We start from the raw sequence: 20,292 nt of genomic DNA on the forward strand, positions 1-20,292 counted from the left end.
GACTCAAATAGAGTGCATAAATAGATGCCCAATTAAATCAATGAAGTTCAGCGAAATTGTAAAGAGGCACAAGCAAAAATGTATCTTCAAGCGATGTGAAAAACTGATAAAGTCAAACAGGAAATGACTACCTCGTTGTTGCTGTAAGAGGTGGATCTGGAAGATACAAATTACTGAGAGCACTTACCAATTTCCCCATTATGGTTTTCTTTTCAGCTTCATCTTTACTAAATAAATACCGGTAATGTCACAAGGGTAAATTCACATCAAAATTGAACTGAATAAGAGGAAAATCTGACCTATTGGTGACCTCTATATAAAATAAATAAGCTAAGTTTAACAACAAGCCTCATATTTGCTGATCAAATATTGTGCACTGGCACACCACCACCACTGTACCAGGGTGACAAACTGGTGTAACCTTCAGGTTAAGTGGATTCACTGTGGATTTAATGATTGTTGCGACTGCTGGTCTGTGTTTTGGTACCAGCTGCTATTGGAAAAACCTCCAGAATTAAAGCTGCAAGCAGCGATGAACGGGCCCTCGCACTTACGGTCACCGCCCCCCATAAGCATATCAGAAATGACACCACCCACGACTCTCTATGTCAAACCATTCAAAGGTTATAGCAGAAAAAAGGGACAACCAATCAGAAGAAGGGGCGGGGCTAATTCAGGCCAATGAAGGTGAAGGACTCCATACAGAATCTGATGACACCACCCACGACTCTCTATGTAAAACCATTCAAAAGTTATAGCAGAAAAAAGGGACAGCCAATCAGAAGAAGGGGCGGGGCTAATTAAGGCCAACGACGCTTAAGAACTCATTACAGAGTCCCATGACACCACCCACGACTTCCTATGTCAAACCATTCAAAAGTTATAGCAGAAAAAAGGGACAACCAATCAGAAGAATGGGCGGGGCTAATTCAGGCCAATGAAGGTCAAGGACTCCATACATAATCTTAAGACACCACCCACGACTCTCTATGTCAAACCATTCCAAAGTTATATCAGAAAATCGGGACAACCAATCAGAAGAAGGGGCGGGGCTAATTAAGGCCAACGAAGCTTAAGGACTCATTACAGAGTCCCATGACACCACCCACAACTTCCTATGTCAAACCATTCAAAAGTTATGGCAGAGAAAAGTATTCTAGGGGGCGCTGTTGAGCAGTTAGGCCACGCCCATTAATGCAAACCATGAAATATCAAATTTATCGCCAAGTCTGTCTTGCATGCAAAATTTGTTGACTTTTGGAGAACTATCAAATATGGACCAATCAGATTTCAAAATGGCCGACTTCCTGTTCGGTTTGGGCCATGGCTCCAAGAGACTTTTCTTTAGGTTGTGCCATCATACAGGTGTGTAGCGATTTTCGTGCATGTACGTCAAACCGTATTGTGGGGCTTGAGGTACAAAGTTTTCCGGGGGGCGCTGTTGAGCCATTTTGCCACGCCCATTAATGCAAACCATGAAATATCAAATTTATCGCCAGGCCTGGCTTGCATGCCAAATTTGGTGCCTTTTGGGGAACTGTCAAATATGGACCAATCAGATGAAGTGGGGGTGCGCTTGTTGGCGTCTAGCGTCGCCACGGTAACACTTTTGAAAGAGAAAAGTAATGCGGGTAGTCGCAGGATGGAGACGCACATTTTGATGTATAACACATCTGGGTTCACGATACGGTTCGGGCCGTATTAATTCTCGAAGGAATGGCATATATTGTTCCAAAATTACGCGATTAATTCAGAATGTTCAAAATGGCCGACTTCCTGTTTGGTTTCAGCCATGGCTCCAAGAGACTTTTCTTTGAGTTGCGACATGATACAGGTGTGTACCGATTTTGGTTCATGTACGTCACACCGTATTCTGGGGCTTGAGGCGCAAAGTTTTTTCGGTCTGAACCAACCAGATGAAGGGTGGGCGCGCTTTTTTGCGTCTAGCGTCGCCATGGTAACGCTTTTGAAAGAGAAAAGTAATGCGTGTTGTCGCAGGATGGAGACGCACATTTTAATGTATAACACACCTGGGTGCACGTTACGGTTCGGGCCGTATTAACTGCCGAAGGAATGGCATAAATTGCGCCAAAGTGACACGATTAATTCAAAATGGCTGACTTCCTGTTCGGTTTCGGCCATGTCGCCAAGAGACTTTTCTTTAAGTTGTGTACTGATACAGGTGTGTAGCGATTTTCGTGCATGTACGTCAAACCGTATTGTGGGGCTTGAGTCACAAATTTTTCCGGGGGGCGCTGTTGAGCCATTTTGCCACGGCCATTAATGTAAACCATTAAATATAAAATTTTTCACCAGGCCTGACTTGCATGCAAAATTTGGTGACTTTTTGGGCACGTTTAGGGGGGCAAAAAGGCCCTCCTTTCGTCAGAAGAAAAAGAAAAAGAAAAAGAAAAAGAAAAAAAAAAATTCCTACAGATACAATAGGGCCTTCGCACTGAAGGTGCTCGGGCCCTAATTACCTATATTGATCGGCAGACTCCGTTTTTCCCTTAGCAACGATGGCCAAAGCTCGTGAGTACTGCAGACTTAGATCTGGTGCTCAGGGGGAACATTTCTTTTTGTTTTTATATATGAACCTGATGGCCATTACATAAACCTACAGCACTCCCACACTCTCTATAAGCCCTTAATAGCAGTGAAGCATTTTCATTCTGCTGCCCTAAGAACCAAATATGGGCTTTCTTAAACACAACATCCTGCTTTATCAAGCGAGAAAAATGCATTTCTTTTCCTGATTACCTTAAGAGTTCTGGTGTCACCTGAGCAGCACATCAAACTCGAGATAAGCAGCATAAATGATTGACTGACTGCAACCCCCCCTCTGAGACATATCAGCAAAGCCTTCCCCAGAATGAATAATGTGCTCCTTTTTATTTTCCCAAAATAGAAAAAAAATTCCCAAAGACAGCCGCGAGTGGCTCCAATACCACATTTGCCACTTTTCTGTTGCGCATCTTCCTTTGTTTTATCCTCCTCTTCAACCAACCGCCAACTGTCTGATGAGATAAACATGAAGCACTGTGACGAGAGAAAGAGAGAATGAGGGGGAGCAAGCCACAGAGGGAGCTGCCGATCATCGCGTAATGAAAGCAGAGGCTTTTGCTACCTATCTCCCCAAAGTCTTAATTAATTGAACAAAGTAACTAATCATGCAAATTTTTCCTCAGCAGAGAACGCGAGCCATGGCAAAGTGGAGAAACTAGGAGCTGAACCAAGCAGGTGATGGATGTGCAGAGAGGACAGGTAGGGACATGGGAAATTCATCTCTTCAGAAGATTCAGCTGAGGAGTCTTTGACACGAGCCCCTCGCTGAACTGTGATGATCGACTGGAAGGCAGGAGACGTGAAATGAAGAAATCTCTGCATCATCATGAGCCGCAGGTGAGTGCCGGCTGCTGCAGGCCTCAGAAAACGGCAGATCCTTCTTTTTATCTTTTTCTCCACTGAAAATATTAGCCCGGAGTGATAAAATACAATAAGGCAGGTGCAGATTTACACAAAATCTCAGAGGAAATAAAAATCTAATATGATATCATGGTGATTCTCACGGTTATCCTGGCATGTTTGGACGGTCAAAAACATTCTCCGGGTCCTTTTTATTCAGATTCTGATTCATATCCTCCACTAAGTGGTCCGCTGGCATTTGCAATATGCTTATAACTCAGGAGCCACCATCAAGGTAACGAGGCACTGCAGCACCTTCAAACTGAAACAACAAAAATACCGTCAAACCAATTTTTAATCTCTTTTTTTAAAGCAGCACTTGAGAAAAATGACTTGTTTACTGAGACCTCTCAACAACAGGAGAGCTACAGTAGATGTTGGCATAACCACACGGAAAGAGGGTGGCAATGTTAGGGACTATCTACACATCAAAAGTTCGCTTTTTGAATCCTTTGAAGAACAAACATCAAACAGAGCTTTTCAGGAAACCATAAAATGAAGTTCAAGGTGAGCTGGTATAGCTCCATCCATTTTTGTGCGTGAATTCAAAGATATGGTTGACATATGTATTCTTTTACATCACATTAGGTTTCAATATGACATTTAACATGGGTCCTTTTTAAATGCTGTTATTACATTGGTGGTTATGCTAAAGTTATGCAGCTTGTAGGGCTGAACAACTGATACTTTGCTGCAATTATATTACCGTATTTTCCGCACTATAAGGCACACCTAAAAGCTTTTCATTTTCTCCAAAACCGGCAGTGCGCCTTATAATGCAGTGCGCCTTATATATGATCATTACGGTAATTTCTGTTACTGTAGTCAGGGGGATTGTGGGTAATGTAGTTGGTGTCGCCGAAGTAACAGCGCTAAAAATGTCAGGAATCGTCACAGACGTTCAAGACAACAGAAGCCAGCGACGCTGACTCGCATAATGGCGACTTTGACGAGACGGAGCAAAGCTGGTTTTTATTTTGTTAATAAAGTTTGACATACGGTACTTTTCTTCTTGTTTTTTTTTTTTGCATTTGCTGTAGGATTTTGTAGCATTTCCTGTAGCAGCTCCATCAGGTAGATACGTAACTCAACCCCAGCCACTATAGTATGGTATTTTACCATATATTTAGTACGCCTTATAATGCGGTGCACCTTATATATGGAAAAAGTTTTAAAATATGTCATTCATTGAAGATGCGCCTTATAATGCGGTGCACCTTATAGTGCGGACATGCGGTACATGGTATGCAGAATTTCTGATGAAGGTTTAAAACCTAGTTGCTCATTAGGTTTAGTGTCACGATGCCCTCATTGTGTTAGTTACAGTTCACAAGTCTAGACATGTGATAGAAGGGCAAAACATGCCACAGTCCAGTTACTGAGACAGGAGCCAACAACACTGACCATTATCAGCATTTAAAAGGGAAACACAGGTCACTGAATGGAAAGAGTCTTGAAACTAATGATGTTTGTTACTGTATGTTGGTGAAGCAAACCAGGATTTCTGAGTTGTTTGTGACAGAAAGTATGGAAAAAGCCTCACAGAGACACAGGGAGAACTGTATTACCCTCGTCTTGGCGAATGTCATGCTGTGTATAAGCACAGAGACTATATATGGATTTGAACACCTTACCAGAATCCTTGAAGCCATGCCGTTCCCTCTCATATGTGCTGATGTCAAGGCACTCTTTCAGAATCTTATACAGAAACAGTTAAAATCAAAAAATTGAAGAATGAAAATTGAAGAAATGTGGAGATCTGTGCCACCCTCACTGATTTGGTGGTCAAGTCGTACCTGTGTCACACCATGCACCTCACTGATGACACTCCAGAAGATCTGCTGCCTACAAAGTCCATACTTTCCCTGTTTACCGCACAAGTCAGCGTCATAATACTCCAACACACCAAAAGAAAAAGAAAAAAAAACAACATCCAAAAATGGCTGCAGTTTGAATATTGACTTTCAACTCAGGATTGCAAATTGCTTTCCCAATATTTGTCAAATTAAAATGCAATTAGATCATTTCCCAAAAATCGCTGAGTCATACTTGCAAGGCATTTTGTCTAATGTTACAAATGAATGATCAATAAGCTAGTGTGTTTATTGGAAATAGTAATTTTGTGAATGTTTTTCGTTGCAATATTAAGAAAAACTAGTTTGTAAAGTAAGGTAGCGTTGTTTCCAATTCTGAAAAAGAGACATAAAAATGTGATTTGCATCTTATTTTATGCCATTTTATGGACAGAAATATAAAAGAAATTAACATTTACTCCTTGCCCAACAGTAACAGCTGGATTATCCCATTGGTAATTAACTTATCCTCCCTTTATGTATCCTGATTGACACTTCAAGGGTGTATTATAAGAACCCTGTTAGTGCAGAATTAGGTTTCAAATCTACTAATTTCAGCCATTATATAAAGTCTGCACACTCACAGCGTTCAAGGTGACACAAACTCCCCCTCGCTGGCGCATTTTTAAGCTTTGGATATTTTTGTTTCCTCTCCTATATGCTATTCAAGTGTTTCTCTGGGAGCAGATTTCATTATCCAAATGTTTTTTTCTAATCAAATTACAAATCTAGTATTTGAAAGAAAATTGCTCATCTATAGAAGAATGAAATAAAATATCACGTCAAGCATCACACGAAGAGCAAAATGAGGAAATGATTAATAATTGACTGTCTGAAAACCTTGTCAGGGCTTTATAGCTATATTGTTAGAATAAAAGTTTTAGAGCAACAAAATAGGGATATAAAGAGCTTTCCTTTACAAAGATATAGTAGTTTCTACAATTCTTTGATCTTGTTTTTTTCCATACATCCATCTATCAATGAATTTTTGTTCATCACCTTTTGGGTCGCGGGGCAGCAGCCTGAGGAGGCACGCAGGCTCCCTCTTTCCAACCACGTCTTCCAGCTCTCCCGGAGGAAATACCACAGCGATCCCAGGCCAGCCAGGAGATTTAATCTCTCCAGCCAGTCCTAGGTCTGCCTCCACCTGATTGGTCATGCCTGAGATGCCTCCCTAAGGAGACACCCTACCCAGATGACTGAACCACCTCACAACCGGCTCCTCTCATTAGATGGATTGCCATTACAATTTTTTGCAGAAGAAAAGCAACAATTATAATTAGGTACTTCAGGTGTTTCCACTGAATATTATTTTGCACATTTTTGTAAAAGGCCATCTCTTGTGACTTCTTTTTATAACTGCAATTCTCCTAAAATCTCAGCCTGTAAGACTTCTCTTCATCTTTAGTTTCCGACAAATTGTTGCAACTACCGTTACCACTGTTGAGAAAATAGTCAAGACAAAGGCAGTGGGTGATCATCAAGGGTCATATGGTCATATGAGCAACTGTGTCACATCCAGTGATGCCGGAGATGTGCAAATATGAAAAAAAAAAAAATTTCCTTTGCGATAGACTGGCCACCTGTCCAGGGTGAATCCCTGTCTCTCGCCTGTAATGAGCTGGGATAGACTCCAGCAGACCCCCGTGACCCTGCAAAGGATAAAGCGGGTATAGAAAATGGATGGATGGATGAATGGATGGATGTTTCTTTCCATAACACAATTGTGCTATACTGGAAAAACCACCTCAGAAAAGCATGAAAAGCTTTTTGGCACATTTGACAGTTTTTTCAAATTCTATTACAGGTATTTCTTTGTGATATGTAGGTTTTGCACAATTCTAATGGGAATGGAAAACTTACTGGACGCGAAAGAGCAGTGACTCTTTAAAGCTCTCCTAAAAGCAGAACATTTCACTCCATCATGAAGGAAGGGTCCAGCCACTCTCCAGAGGAAACTCAATTTTGCAGCCACTTGTATCCACGGTCACAATCCTTTTCTGTGCCACATGAATCCTATTGAAATACCATTTGCCTTTGTCTCAAAAATACTCACACACATCGGGGTACAGCAACACCTACTTTAAAATACATGGCTGCAACATCCCGGGGAGTGTTCCATTTCAAGCAGGAGCTCCTCTCCCTCTGCAAACACCAGGTTGGCTCTCAGATCGCTGGCGTGCCGTGGTTCACTTCCCTGTGGGTGCACGGACCAGGTCCAGGGGGATCAGCTCATAATCCCTCGCCATTTCAGGCACCAGCAGAACAGATAAAGGCCTGGCATCGGTTTGAGATTACACCTCGCCTGTGAGACCTGTCAGCTCTGTGAACTGCCTAACACAAGTCAAAAGAGGTGCACTTCCAAAAGTGGACAATTTGGGTCACTGGATGGATGAACGTGACATGGTGATGGAGTTTTCCGGTTTAGGGGCAGTTACGGGGCTAGTTAAAACAACCTTTCCTCTAAGAGCAATCACAGCAGCCATTGCTAATCGCGTTATTGCTGTTAACTTCCGGCTTGACTAAAAATAGGCCCTTTTAGGCTCTAAGTGTTAGACACAGAAGAAAAATCTTTTTGAGCTTTTCTAGCATCCGCTTTAAAATCCCTACTAGGGCATTTATATTTAATTTTAACCAGGGAATAAAGAGAATAACTGAATTGACATGCATATCGGGGCCAGTGCGCATAAAGATTAGATGTAATTTTGTATGCTCTTCAAAACCAATGTAACTCATCCAGGTGAATCAGAGTGAATGCGATAAGCCCCGAAAGAAGGAAGGAGGAGTGAGATGGGACAAATTTTCTAATTATTCCAGGGGCTCTTGCAGTGACACTTGACAGACATCCAGGCTCTCTAAAACGACACAAAAAAATCCCATATAAGCACAAACCCTTCATCCAGGCCCTGTCACTCTCACTATTCTTTTTATTTACAAAAAGAATAAAAAAAAGAGATCCCACCACCCTCCTACATCTTCCTTCAAAGCTTGCTGCACATGGGAATGCAGATAATAGGGTGTCGTTTACTTGGGAGTGTTGGTGTTTTCTCTGTGCGTCAGCCCTTGGATTTGCAGATCAGTGTTTATGTGCCGCTGAATGCTCGTCTTTATGTCACTGATTGGGGCTTTGCCTGGCCGTAGTCCAAACAGCAGTTGCTCCGAGTGATGGTGCCGGTGGGAGAGATGAGAACTCTTGGGAAGTGACATCTTGTGACATCTTTGTCACTTTATTTCATCATTAATAGAGCAGCACCATTAAGTGTTCTCTGTCAGACAGATACAAAAATTAACAAAAAATAAATAAATAATCACATTTTCTGGGACAGAGTGAAGTGTTACGAGGCTATTTGCCCACATCAAGAGGAAAGAGAGAGTGGTGGTACAGCTGGTACATTTTTTGAGATGTTGCGACTGCATCTTAGCCTGCAACTTAAGTGTCTGGAACAGATTAAATAGAGAGTGCCGAGCACTAACAGCTCCACCAAGGATTGTGTTGCGCGTGATTTGTATTCCTTCCCATGGATATGCAAAACCAAAATCTGGGCAAAAAGGAGCAAAGCTGAAAAGAAGTCTAGTCTGGAAGGCAGACAACACAGTCTCTCACACACACTCTTCATATGCACACACAACTGCCTTTGACAAATGGCTTGAGATGCACGGAGGACATCTGACAGAAGATCTAACACCCTGCCTTTGCAGTTTGTAATAATAGTTTTAGTAAATATCTACATGGAGCATGTGTTGCTGGGTACGTGGTTTTAGGGGGTTCGGATGTTTAGCCGCCATATTTTGATTAAAGGAAAATTGCTTATCCAAAATGCTCCCACCTCATCAACCCCAGCAGGCCTTCAGTTTACTGTGGGTACATGTGAAGTCAAACCTGTTGCCAGGCAACATCAAACACGGTTTCTCCTCTTAGTTGTGATAGTGATGCAGGTTCTCATTTTTGATATGATGGCCCTAAAAATATGTCCATATCAATCAATCCATATCAATATACATCAATTTTAGCATTTTGAGGAAAGCAATCAAAATGTTTAAAAGTAATGTTCCTTAAAGAACAGTTAGAAGGGGGTTGTATAATTCTCGTTATCATCATTTAATCATTTAATGATTCAAAGAACCACATGGGCGAGAATCTACTTTGGGAACCTTTTTGTCAATTTGTACAATACAGAGGTACCTTTAAAAAGTACCACTTAAAAAATGTACAGTCTCTTGTTATCCTTGTACAAAGCCTGCATCTCTGAGCTCGGAAGCAACTGGGATGGACCATCACACACTGGAACCATCTCACTCAGAATTCACAATCCTTTTGGAAGAAATGGGTGCCATGTGCTCTGGACCAAAGACAAAGAAATGACCATAAAAAGGATTATCAGCCACAAACCTAAAAGACAGACTCTGGGATGTTATGGGATTGTATCAGTGCGCTTGGCAAAAGCCATTTACACGTGTGATGACAGCATTAACAGAGAAAACTATATTCAGATTTAAAGCAACGTGCTGATGAAAATGATAACCGATAATTGACTATGTTCATGGTCAAAACTGATAATCGCTAAATTAATATTCTTATATTTAATATAATTTTCATATACTGCAGGTTGTGCATCCAGGAAAAAAAGAAAAGGGGAGAACATTTTCTTATAAATGAAAGGGGGGCCTACCAGACAAAGTTTGGGAACAAAAAAATTTGACTGCACATATGAATTTGTTTTCACCGAGTACATTAGACTTAAAGAAGACAAACATTAAACTTGAGGCATGTGGTTAGTTACTGTATGTTAAAAAAACATTTTACAGATTAAGCAAATCAAAAGCACCAACATATCAAATCGCTCAATTAACATTTAAGTGCATTCCTAAATCCTTTTTGAATGTATAATCAAAACATCCTCAACAAAAAGGACACAAAACTATCACTAAGCACTATGAATGCCATTAGATTCTCATTTGGGTTTTTTGCTGTGTTTATAAATTGTTTTTGCAGTTTTCCAATGCTGCTGAACAGGAACATCAGGGCTCCACATGATCCGTTTTAGCCTCGGCGCTGCTAGCCACTGCTTCATATTCTTTAAATTTTGCTCAACTATGACGAAAATCTTTCACTTGCGAAACCTGCCAATGGCTAGCCTTCATTACTTCCTCATCAATAATCGTCATGCTGACATGGTTAGCGAAGCAACCAGTCGTTTGTATTAACTCATGATCCGCTAAATGCAACGTCTATTTCTGATTTTGCCATTGAGTCAACGTGTTAAGCGATATATCCAGCTATAAACGTCTGACAGCAGCTCTGCAGGTACAGTATTTCGAAATGGTTCTGCTGAAGGAGCTGGGAGCAAAGTTAACTTTGATTGACAAGTGGTTGGCGTGTTCCTGTCACCCTGCTGAGCAACAAGGCTGCTGGAAAACGGGCTTCAAAGCCACGCTTCGTCCATTGTTTCATATAGGTTAGGGTCCTGCCAGTAAGGCACGGCCGATGGCGTGAGGAGCCTAACATGAACCGCTTTAAAAAGGCACTTCCCACCAACAACTAGGTACTTAATTTTTAATTTTCATTCATTTGTCTGAGCTATTTATCAATCAATTTCAATTTATTTATGGGACATATACTGGTACTGCATAAACTATACTGTCCCAAAGCTTGGACTGTAAAGTTTGGACAAATACCAATAATGGAATAAAAGGTGACAAAATAGATAAATAAATAAACATAATGGAATATCTTGGGTTCATATTGTCTACAAAGAAATAAAGGTAAAAGTGAATGTAAGAATCACTGTAGTTTGTTTCTTTCAATTATTCATTGTCCAAACATTTTGCAAATATATTAAATTTTTTTTTTATTTATTAAATTTTTCTCTCTCAGGCCCGTAAGCGATTGCATGTCAATGATTGAGGAGGTTGTGGTTTGCTCCCATGCCCTTGGTAAAAGTCTCTCTCCCTGCCCTCAACATTTTCTTTGGTGTATGACTGTGGAGACGTTAATGCTACATCATATGCAGCGTGTTGATGTAAAAACTGATGGGAATTGCGTTCAAAAGCAGTACGTTTATACAAGACAAGGTCAAAACAGTAACAGTCTCCTTGTTGTCCGCCTTCTCTTCGCTCTGTCTGCCAGACATTGAAGAGACTGCAGTCAAGTTGATTGCAACATCTTTGTTTACTGTATACAGCTCCACAGAAAACAGTCTTGAGTCTTTTGGATGTTAGTTTTATTTCTTTTTATCTACTGCTGTTCTGTTTTTATTGCAAAACCCTCCGTGTCTGGTGTCTGTGAAAGGTGCTCCATAAATACATGCTACTCACTTTCACATGAATATCAACCTGCTTTTTTATCTTTTCCACATCAATTTTCCAAAAGGCACGTCATGCTTTCTCAGGGTTACTGGGGGGCTTTCATCCATCGAGAGACATGTTACACCCTGATTAGGTCCATCCTTCTACGGGCAATCTACAATCCCCAGTTAACTTATCATACTTTTGAACTGTGGGAGGAAGCCGGGGGGAGAGAGAGAACAAAAAACCTTCACACAAGAAGGCCCCTGTTGAGATCAAACCTCAAGTCTTCTTGCTGACAGGTAACAGTGGTAACTACTACTCCACTATGTTTCCATAATTTCATTTAAATGATTGAAAACTATGAAAATCTAACCAACATTTCTTCATATCAGAACAATGGAGCAACCTGCCATAATGTCATTCAATTCACAGCACCACCTGCAGGAGACCATACTGGCCAGCAGCAAGGATGCATTTATAATTAGCTACGCTTTAGGCTTCTCTTCGATCACATATTCATGCACTTACTCTATGGACTTTAGATGATCTGGTCCGTGCAAAATCAAAAAAACGCAAAAAACAGCCAGGTGATAAACTTTATCAGCGAACAACAATTCTACAAATTAGCATAAATTATTGTGGCAGGGTGGAGGAGCAGCAGCCACTCAGGTGATGGGTCACAGGTGTGTCCCATCAACCTCTCCACCCTTCCTGCCTTTATAAGGCGTGGCTGCACAGCAGCAAGGGGGCTGTGAAGGAGCTGAAGCACGTGTGTCCTGTGTGTTCTGGTGAATAAAGAGTTCTACACGAAAACCCTGTGTCCTCTCTGTCCTGTCGGTCAGGCCCCCGTAGCACTCGCCCTGCTACACTGGGCTGTGCAGCCTTATAAAGGCAGGCAGGGTGGAGAGGTTGATGGGACACGCCTGTGACCCATCACCTGAGTGGCTGCTGCTCCTCCACCCTGCCACAATGATCATCCACCCATCCATCCATCCACCCATCCACCCATCCATCCGGTTTGCATCACAGGAGCAGCTCTCCAGCGTGTCACGGATCTCAGCCCAAGCCTTCCTCTCAGTTGAACATGTCTGAAATAACTTATCCAGAAGCGTCTGGGACGCATCCTAACCAGATGTCTGAACCATGCCTCCCATGTCGAGTACTTCCTAATATACTGAACTTCTAACCATATGTTTACAGCTGAGTCCAGCCAGAAGAAACTCATTTCAACCACTCGTATATGGGATCTTGTTCTGTCAATAATCATCCACTATTCATGACCATCGGTGAGGGTAAGAACATAGACAGACTGGTTAACACGGAGAAATGCCTTTTGGCTCAGCTCTCTACTACCGGATTACTGTAGTTGCTACACTAACCCACCATCAAATTCATCCCCCACCCTTAAACAAGGCTCCAAGATACTTGAAGTAAACCTTTTACAGGAGAATGATGATGTTGTGTTTCATGGTGTTGATTCTCGTCTCCATCGTTCACACTCGTCAATAAACTGAGAAAAAACCTTGATGACACCACTGGGACCATATCGTCTCCAAAGAGCAGAGATGGAATCCTGAGGCTCCCTTCCGCCCTTGAAGAAGAACAAAGTTAACTTTTGCCATTTTAAGCCCTGTCGTCCCTCCTTTTAATGCAACTGTTAAGTCGCTTTTACAATGCTATCCAAAATTATTCATGTTTTTTCTCTCACTTGTTCACTCTCTCATTGTCTTTTCTGTCATTACTTATGTGAGTTTCTCAATCACGTCCACAATGATGTCCACTGTAGCTCTGTGAGCTTGTTTTGTCATTGTTGATGTATCATAGCCAGTGGTACGTCATTGTCACAAGAGACGACCAAGATGGATGATGGTGATGATGAAACACAGGTTGTTCTTCCTGAATCCAAGGATGTCAGTCGGACTCGTCACGAGTATCCCTGCATTGATCTTCCCACAGAGCCTGAAGCTGTGTGATTCCACTGTAACATGAACTCTCCCTCTTCTTAACAACTGGAACCATCACCCTCATCTGTTAATCTGGAGGCAAAACCAAGATGTCCATCTCAGTCAATCATTACAGCCCCACAAGATCAAGAAACCTTAAGCAACTCCAGAGCCGCAGGGCTCTGGGGGATGCTCTTCATCCATCCCCAGGCCCCGCGGCTGTGCAGGCTTTTAACTAATGACCAGGAAAATGGCCAAATCCCCGTCACAATTTTGATGGTGGCCAAACAAACCATGGTGAAATAAAAATGTAAATAACAAAACATTGACTGAATTTTTCAGTCGAGGAGTAACTCAATTGCTGATGGACTCGTGCACAGAAAGCAAATCTCCGTCATTAAGCAGCCAAGACTCCCAATTGATCCCCCAAAGATTCCCAGAATGCAAATCTTAAAATCCTAATGGACTCCAACTCCATCCTTCCAGCCATTATCTATACCCACTTATTCCAATTTAGAGTCTAACTCAGATACTCAAAATCAAACAAATGGAGGTTTTCATCAATATTAAATTGCCCACAATAGGCAACACTACAAACACACTACAACCCACCGAGCCTGTGAACGTGGAATTTTGATGGATCATTTTTGCAAGAGGACATGATACAAGATACCGGGTAGTGAGTTAGAAGAGTAGCTTTCTTATTTTCAGACCATTATATATCTTTTATCTGCAAGCACCAAACTCCTGAACTCCAGCTGCACTGAAAAGAGCAACATTTCCTCCTGTAGTCCAAAGTCACTGGCAGACTCAGACAAGCTCTTTTCCCTAATAGCTGCCAGAGCAAATTCAGAACACCCTTTTAAACAAGCTCTTCATCAATCTGACCCCGCACAACGATTCACTGCCTTTTTAAACCGTCTCCCTCTCGCTTTTTGCCTGGAAGCAGAAGCACCTGGTTTCCTTCGCCTGCTCTTTCTCTCCACACAGACTCTTCTCTGCTCAGCGTCCAATTTTGGGTTTCCTCCCACATTGTCTGTTGGAGCTGCGAATCCAGAAAGAATTGCAGCAGGATCTATTTCTGTGAACTGTGCGTTGCACAATAGATGTTTATATTTCCTTTGTCAGGAGAGAAATCCACAGTTCTCTTTTCTCAGTACAGTAGGACAACTACAAACTGCTTTTTAAAACCTTTATCCCACTCTGGAGATATGTGGGACACAAAATGTCTATCTGAGAACAACAAACAGACTTAACAAATTGCTTTTTCTCTTTCTATTTTTGTGACTAAGAGCGCTGGTCTGTGGTTTGTCATTTCAGATATCACTGTATTAAATATCAGAGCTCAGACTAATTCTGGGATATGTCCCCTCCAGGCTGCATCATCCCTCATCTACTTTTAAACCCCAAAATATTCTGTTTACTAATGAAGTGTTAATATGCTTTCACAAAAATGTCAAAACACCAAACAATTAAACTCTTTACAGATCCCATTTCAGCTTTCCTCTCTCACCTCATGCATAAAGTAACAGAAATATCACTCCTTTCATGGACAGAAAAGGCACTTGTTAGTTGGAATTAAACATCCTCCTTTCACTATTAAGAGTTGCCTGGTCTTGACAGGAGGAAATATTTTCCCGGAGATGAAGAAGCAGGTCTCAGGGCGGCTTTTCAAACCTTGTCAGCTTCGTGCAGAAAGAGGATATTAACGCGCAGCAGGTGATTCGATTTCCTATTTGTTCACTACAAAGAACATTCAGCCATAGATACGATCACAAAAAAGCCTGTAAAACAACGTTTTATGCAGTTCACGTCAACTTAGATCCTTTAAAGCATTCACAAATCCCGGGAACTTGTATTCTGCACGCCGCTCAGAGACGTCGGCATGAGGGGAAACAACAGTGTATTTAGTGCATCATCAAAGATACTGCAGGACTTACAGCGGTGGTTGCGACGCTTCCCCTTGTACATGGTCATCATGTACCGGTCCAGCTTTGCGCTCGTACAGACACCGAGGAGAAGGAGCGAGGGGCTTCCGCGACACTTTCTGGGCACAAATACTGTAAATTAGCCCCGCGGACGGAGGATCGGAGGCGCTTCTTGAGCGAGGACCGTACCATGAAGAGAGACGGGAGAGGGGGGAACAGGGGGGGCCCGGGGGCCCCAGGGCCGCTCCACACACCAGGGAGCAGAACAACTGGCTTCACATGAGAAAAACTAAACCACTTTTTTGGAGGATTGAATTGGAAAAGTGGACAATATCATTTCCAACATGTTTTTAAATGTAGCCTTCAATAAATGTGGCTCAGACGAGGACTTATACTGCAGGGCTGCCCTTTGTCAATTTAGGGCAGCAGGAGTGTAGCGCCATGTAATAATTTCTTGAAAATGTAATAACGCCTGAAAATGTAATAAAATTTGCACTTAACTTAATCGAAAATGTAATAAAACCCAATAATAACTGTAATAACTTCCCCAATGATGTAATAAAATATCCTGACGGATATTGTAATAACATTTTTACCGATAATGTAATACCTTATTACGTTATTGGCAATTTATTACATGGTACTCAAAGTCTGCAATTTAACCCAATAGTCATTCTGGTGTTTCAAATTCAGTGTATATTACATTCTTAGATGCTTAAAACACAAAATGTAGAACTCTGGACTGAAAATGAACATATATATTACATTATCTTACATTATCAGTTTTGGAAGAAAAAAAAAAGACCCACCTGAAAATGTAATAAATTCCCAATAATGTAATAAGGTATTACATTATCGGTAAAAATGTTATTACATTATTGGATCTTATTACATTTTCGATTGAGGTAAGTGCAAATTTTATTACATTTTCAGGCGTTATTAAATTTTCAGGAAATTATTACATTATAGGGTGCTACAAGGAGAAAAATATTTACAAAATATTTGGATTCATAATTGGAACCTTAAACTACGGAAGAGTATTAGGGCCAGACAGGAGAAAAATAAAGATAATATTTCAATAATTTCATTATGCACTTCGAGAAAAAAGTCGAAATGTCGAGAAAAAAGTCGAAATGTCGAGATTATGTTGAAGTACAATTTCAAGAAAAAAGTCGAAATGTTGAAAAAAAAAAAGTCAAAATTTGATGACAATATTGATTTGAAACACATATCACACATGTGCAATTGCATAACTTCAGAAACGTACCCTTAACGTTGCACTGCAAGGATGTAAGTTAGTTAGTTATGGCTGCTTCATGCATAGCTGTCAGTCGCTCTCCTAACTGGATTTGAACGGCCAGAGGAGACCCCTCGACTTTATTCATGAAATTTTGACTTTATTCGTGAAATTGAATTTCAACATTAATCTTGACATTTCAACTTTTTCCTCGAAATTATATTTCAACATTATTCTCGACATTTCGGCTCTTTCTTGAAGTGCACAATAAAAAAAAATCTTCGCCTGTCCAATATTTTTTCTCCTGCATGGCCCTAATACTCTTCCGTAGTTTAAGGTTCCAATTATCACTCCAAATATTTTGTAAATATTTTTCTCCTGCTGCCCTAAATTGTCAAGGGATAGTCCATGAGCTCATTCACTTCGAATTTGAGTCTGACTTTTGCCCCATTGGCACTGGATTCACATGATCTGGGGGACCTGCATTAATTTGTAATAATTGCAGGATATCTGTGGTATTAATCCCCTGCGAATGTGCCATACTTGAGATTTGTAAAGCAAACGACCAGCCCCATTTCTGCAAACACTGAGGTTTTGAGATAATTTTAATCTCCAGTGATTGATATCAGCAACTCAGTGATTTATTTAAAAAAAAGAATTGAAAAAAAAGTATCCTCTGGTAGCGTGTTCTGCCTCTTTCCCAGTATAAATATGACAGCTGCCATAGTGCAATAACATATAATGGCTTTATTTAAATCCCAACAACTAATGATACAATAATTTTGGTGGATAAAACTTCACACAGAGATCAAACATAAGACAAAAAGCCCAGATCAGCAGGAGAGGGACAATGAGATGATGATATGCAAGGCTGTGGTAAACTTTTTATCTGTTAAGTTTTAACATTACTTTAAAGTGTATTGTTACCATGGCAACCCAACACAAACTGTGATATCATTGTCAAATTTTGTCAGTTGTTAAAATGTGAGGTGTAATCCTTGAAATTTAACTGTAGTGTCCTTTTTTTTTTAAAGACAAAAGGTAATTGTTTGATAAAAAAGTCTTGATGGTGACTAATTATTTGCTTAGAAGAGGAAAATGAATTAAAGGTGGCCAGCCAGGTTAAATTTGATGCCTTGCCATTGGAACAAAACAAAGCACAAGGAAACCCTTTTCCCCCTTGTAGATTTAAAACATACATAACAAATATAACAAAGGAATCTGTCACAGTTTGGTTTCAGTTCCTGTTTTATTTTTTAAACCCGTGTCTTTGTGTTTCAGTTCTGCCTTGACTTCCCTGGTTCCCATCCCTGATCGTCTGCACCTGTGTCTCGCCAACACTCTGTGTATATCTTGTCTTTCCCTCGCTCCTGGCTGGTCCGTACTGTTTCAACCCTCCGTGGGTCCTGTCATGCTTTTGGATTTTTGTTCTCATGTTTTTTGTCAACCCTGAATCTGCAGCACTTTTGGTTTGATTTTGACATAATAAAATCACCTTTTTTGGACATCGTGTCTCCTGGTCTCCTGAATTTGGGTCCTTGTCAACCACTCAGTGAAAGAATCGATGCAGAACACAGGTTTATTAATCCTTATTTGCCGTGTCTCAAACATCACCTGCCGTTCTAAATGATGGACCAAAGTCGGTTCCTGATAATACCTGAATCTCTATACTCAAACTGGGCACATTTGATGACAGGAGGCCTCCTTCCACTCACACAACTGATTTGTCTCGGTAGGCTTAAGTATCGAGAGAGCGACAGCTTGACAGAACACTAGCGCGTTTGAAAATGAGACCCATATCCCACCAGGCCGGCGGCGCTGCATGTTTTAAAGGTGGCCCTGCTCTAAACACGCCTGGCTCAAAGGAGTGGGCCGGTGACAGACGCTGATGGTGATCTAGTCGATTGAATCTGGCGTGTTGGAGAGGACTGTCTAAAAACGTGCAGCTCCAGACCAGTTCTGCCTAGAATCTGGAAACAAATAAAATGGGAAGGCTGCAAAAGGAAGATGTCAAAGCAGAAAAACAAGTCCAGCTGTAAGAAATCTGCAGAAGGAGATGGACTGTGGATGAGTCAAGGTGATGAATTACAAATCTGGATTTGGCACAGAGATGATGGAGCCGGTTCAATCGAAAACACACAACCTAAAGGTGGCTGCTTGAAGCAAGTAAGCAGATGTCCACAGTCACTGATGAAACGGGGACACATGACAGGTAAAGGACCAGGAGAGACGGCAGTCATGAATGCTACAGGAAAAAAGTGGCATCTTGTCGCTTTACTCATTCGGGCCGTCACTCATTCCAGCTGAAAATCTATAGTGTGGCTTTTATGTATATATTTATATATATGTTTATATATATATATATATATATATATATATATATATATATATATATATATATATATATATATATATGGAGGCATTTGATGTCATCATTGAAAGACTTTTTTTAAATTAAAGTATGTTTTACAAATCTTTAGTATTCAGTTATTAAAAGTTTTGTTTTATATCTGATTTTATTATCCCAGAGCAGTGATCCCATCGTTATTGTCAAGGTTGAACCATCTACAAAATCCATCATTGCATTAACATTAAAAAAGAACTCTCTGTGGTCCCCGTTTATTGGCTTCGTTACCTAGTGGGGGCGGGGGGGTGGTGATCTCGTAGCCCTTGGGGTTGGGGGTCGGCTTGGGGGGTCTGGGGCGCGGGCCTCTGGTGGCCCCTGGGGGGCGGTGGGGGGGGCCGCGGGGCCCTGTCCCTAGCCGGTGGGGGCCTTGGGGGCCTGTGGGGGGGGTTACCTCATGGTGGTGGGGGGGGGGTGGCTGGGGAGGGCTCGGGCGGGGGGCTGTGGCTGGGGCGTCTCCGGGCCTCCCGGGGGGGGGCGGGGCCGTGGACGTGGGGGTCCCACCCGGAGGGCCCGGCCCTGCCTGGGTGGGGGGTGGCTGTCTGCGCTGGGGGGGCATTGCTGCCTTGGTCCTCCGTCGCTGGGCGGGGGCCAAGTGCCCCTGCGGATGTGGGGACTCCGGGACCCTTGGGGTGTCCGCCGGGGTGGCCTCGGGGGGGGGTGGGGCCGGGTCCGGGGAGCGGGCTTCCCCTGACCGGGGGGTGCACGGGCGGGCGCGGCGGCGGGGTGGCACCATTCCCAGGTATCTATGTCTTATGTTGTCAGTATGAATGGGAGGATGTTGGACCGTTTCCTCCTCCGTCTGGGGGCTCCGGCGGCGCCGGGGGCGCCCTTGGAGGTACGGTGGGGCCCTTGCCCGGCTCGGGGGGCCGGCCCCCGTCTACTGGACGGCCGGTGGGGGGACGCGGGTGTCTTATCAGGGCCGGCTTTGCTGGTCCTGCTTCCTGGCTTCGGCCTCCGCTCCCCCTCTTGCCCCCCCTACACGATTCATACGCACATAGGCGAAAGGCGGGGGGTCCGGGTCGTGGGGGGCACTGTCCCGCGGGGCCTGGCACTCCCCGCCTCACGGTTTTAACAGCAAAATAGACACTGCACATTCAACACTTAATAAATACATTTGACAAGGACACGTAGTTCGGGAGGGGGGGGGGTCTGTGTCAATCGATACTTGGCC

General features: G+C 42.4%; 1 protein-coding gene across 7 annotated transcripts in view; it reads right to left on the bottom strand.

The window, feature by feature from the left end:
- LOC133422991 (RNA-binding Raly-like protein) overlaps window positions 1-20,292 on the bottom strand; it is a 175,847-nt gene that overhangs the window by 33,281 nt on the left and 122,274 nt on the right. The window contains exon 1 of one of the 7 annotated variants that reach the window (XM_061713073.1): window positions 15,490-15,662. The exons of the other annotated variants lie outside the window; for them this stretch is intronic. Coding sequence (XP_061569057.1) covers window positions 15,490-15,529 — 40 coding nt within the window. The 5' untranslated portion in view covers window positions 15,530-15,662. Of the gene's footprint in view, window positions 1-15,489; window positions 15,663-20,292 lie in introns of those variants that run through there. 7 annotated transcript variants of the gene reach the window in all.

Source organism: Cololabis saira, chromosome 22, assembly GCF_033807715.1.
Source record: "Cololabis saira isolate AMF1-May2022 chromosome 22, fColSai1.1, whole genome shotgun sequence".
Taxonomy (NCBI): Eukaryota; Metazoa; Chordata; class Actinopteri; order Beloniformes; family Belonidae; genus Cololabis; species Cololabis saira.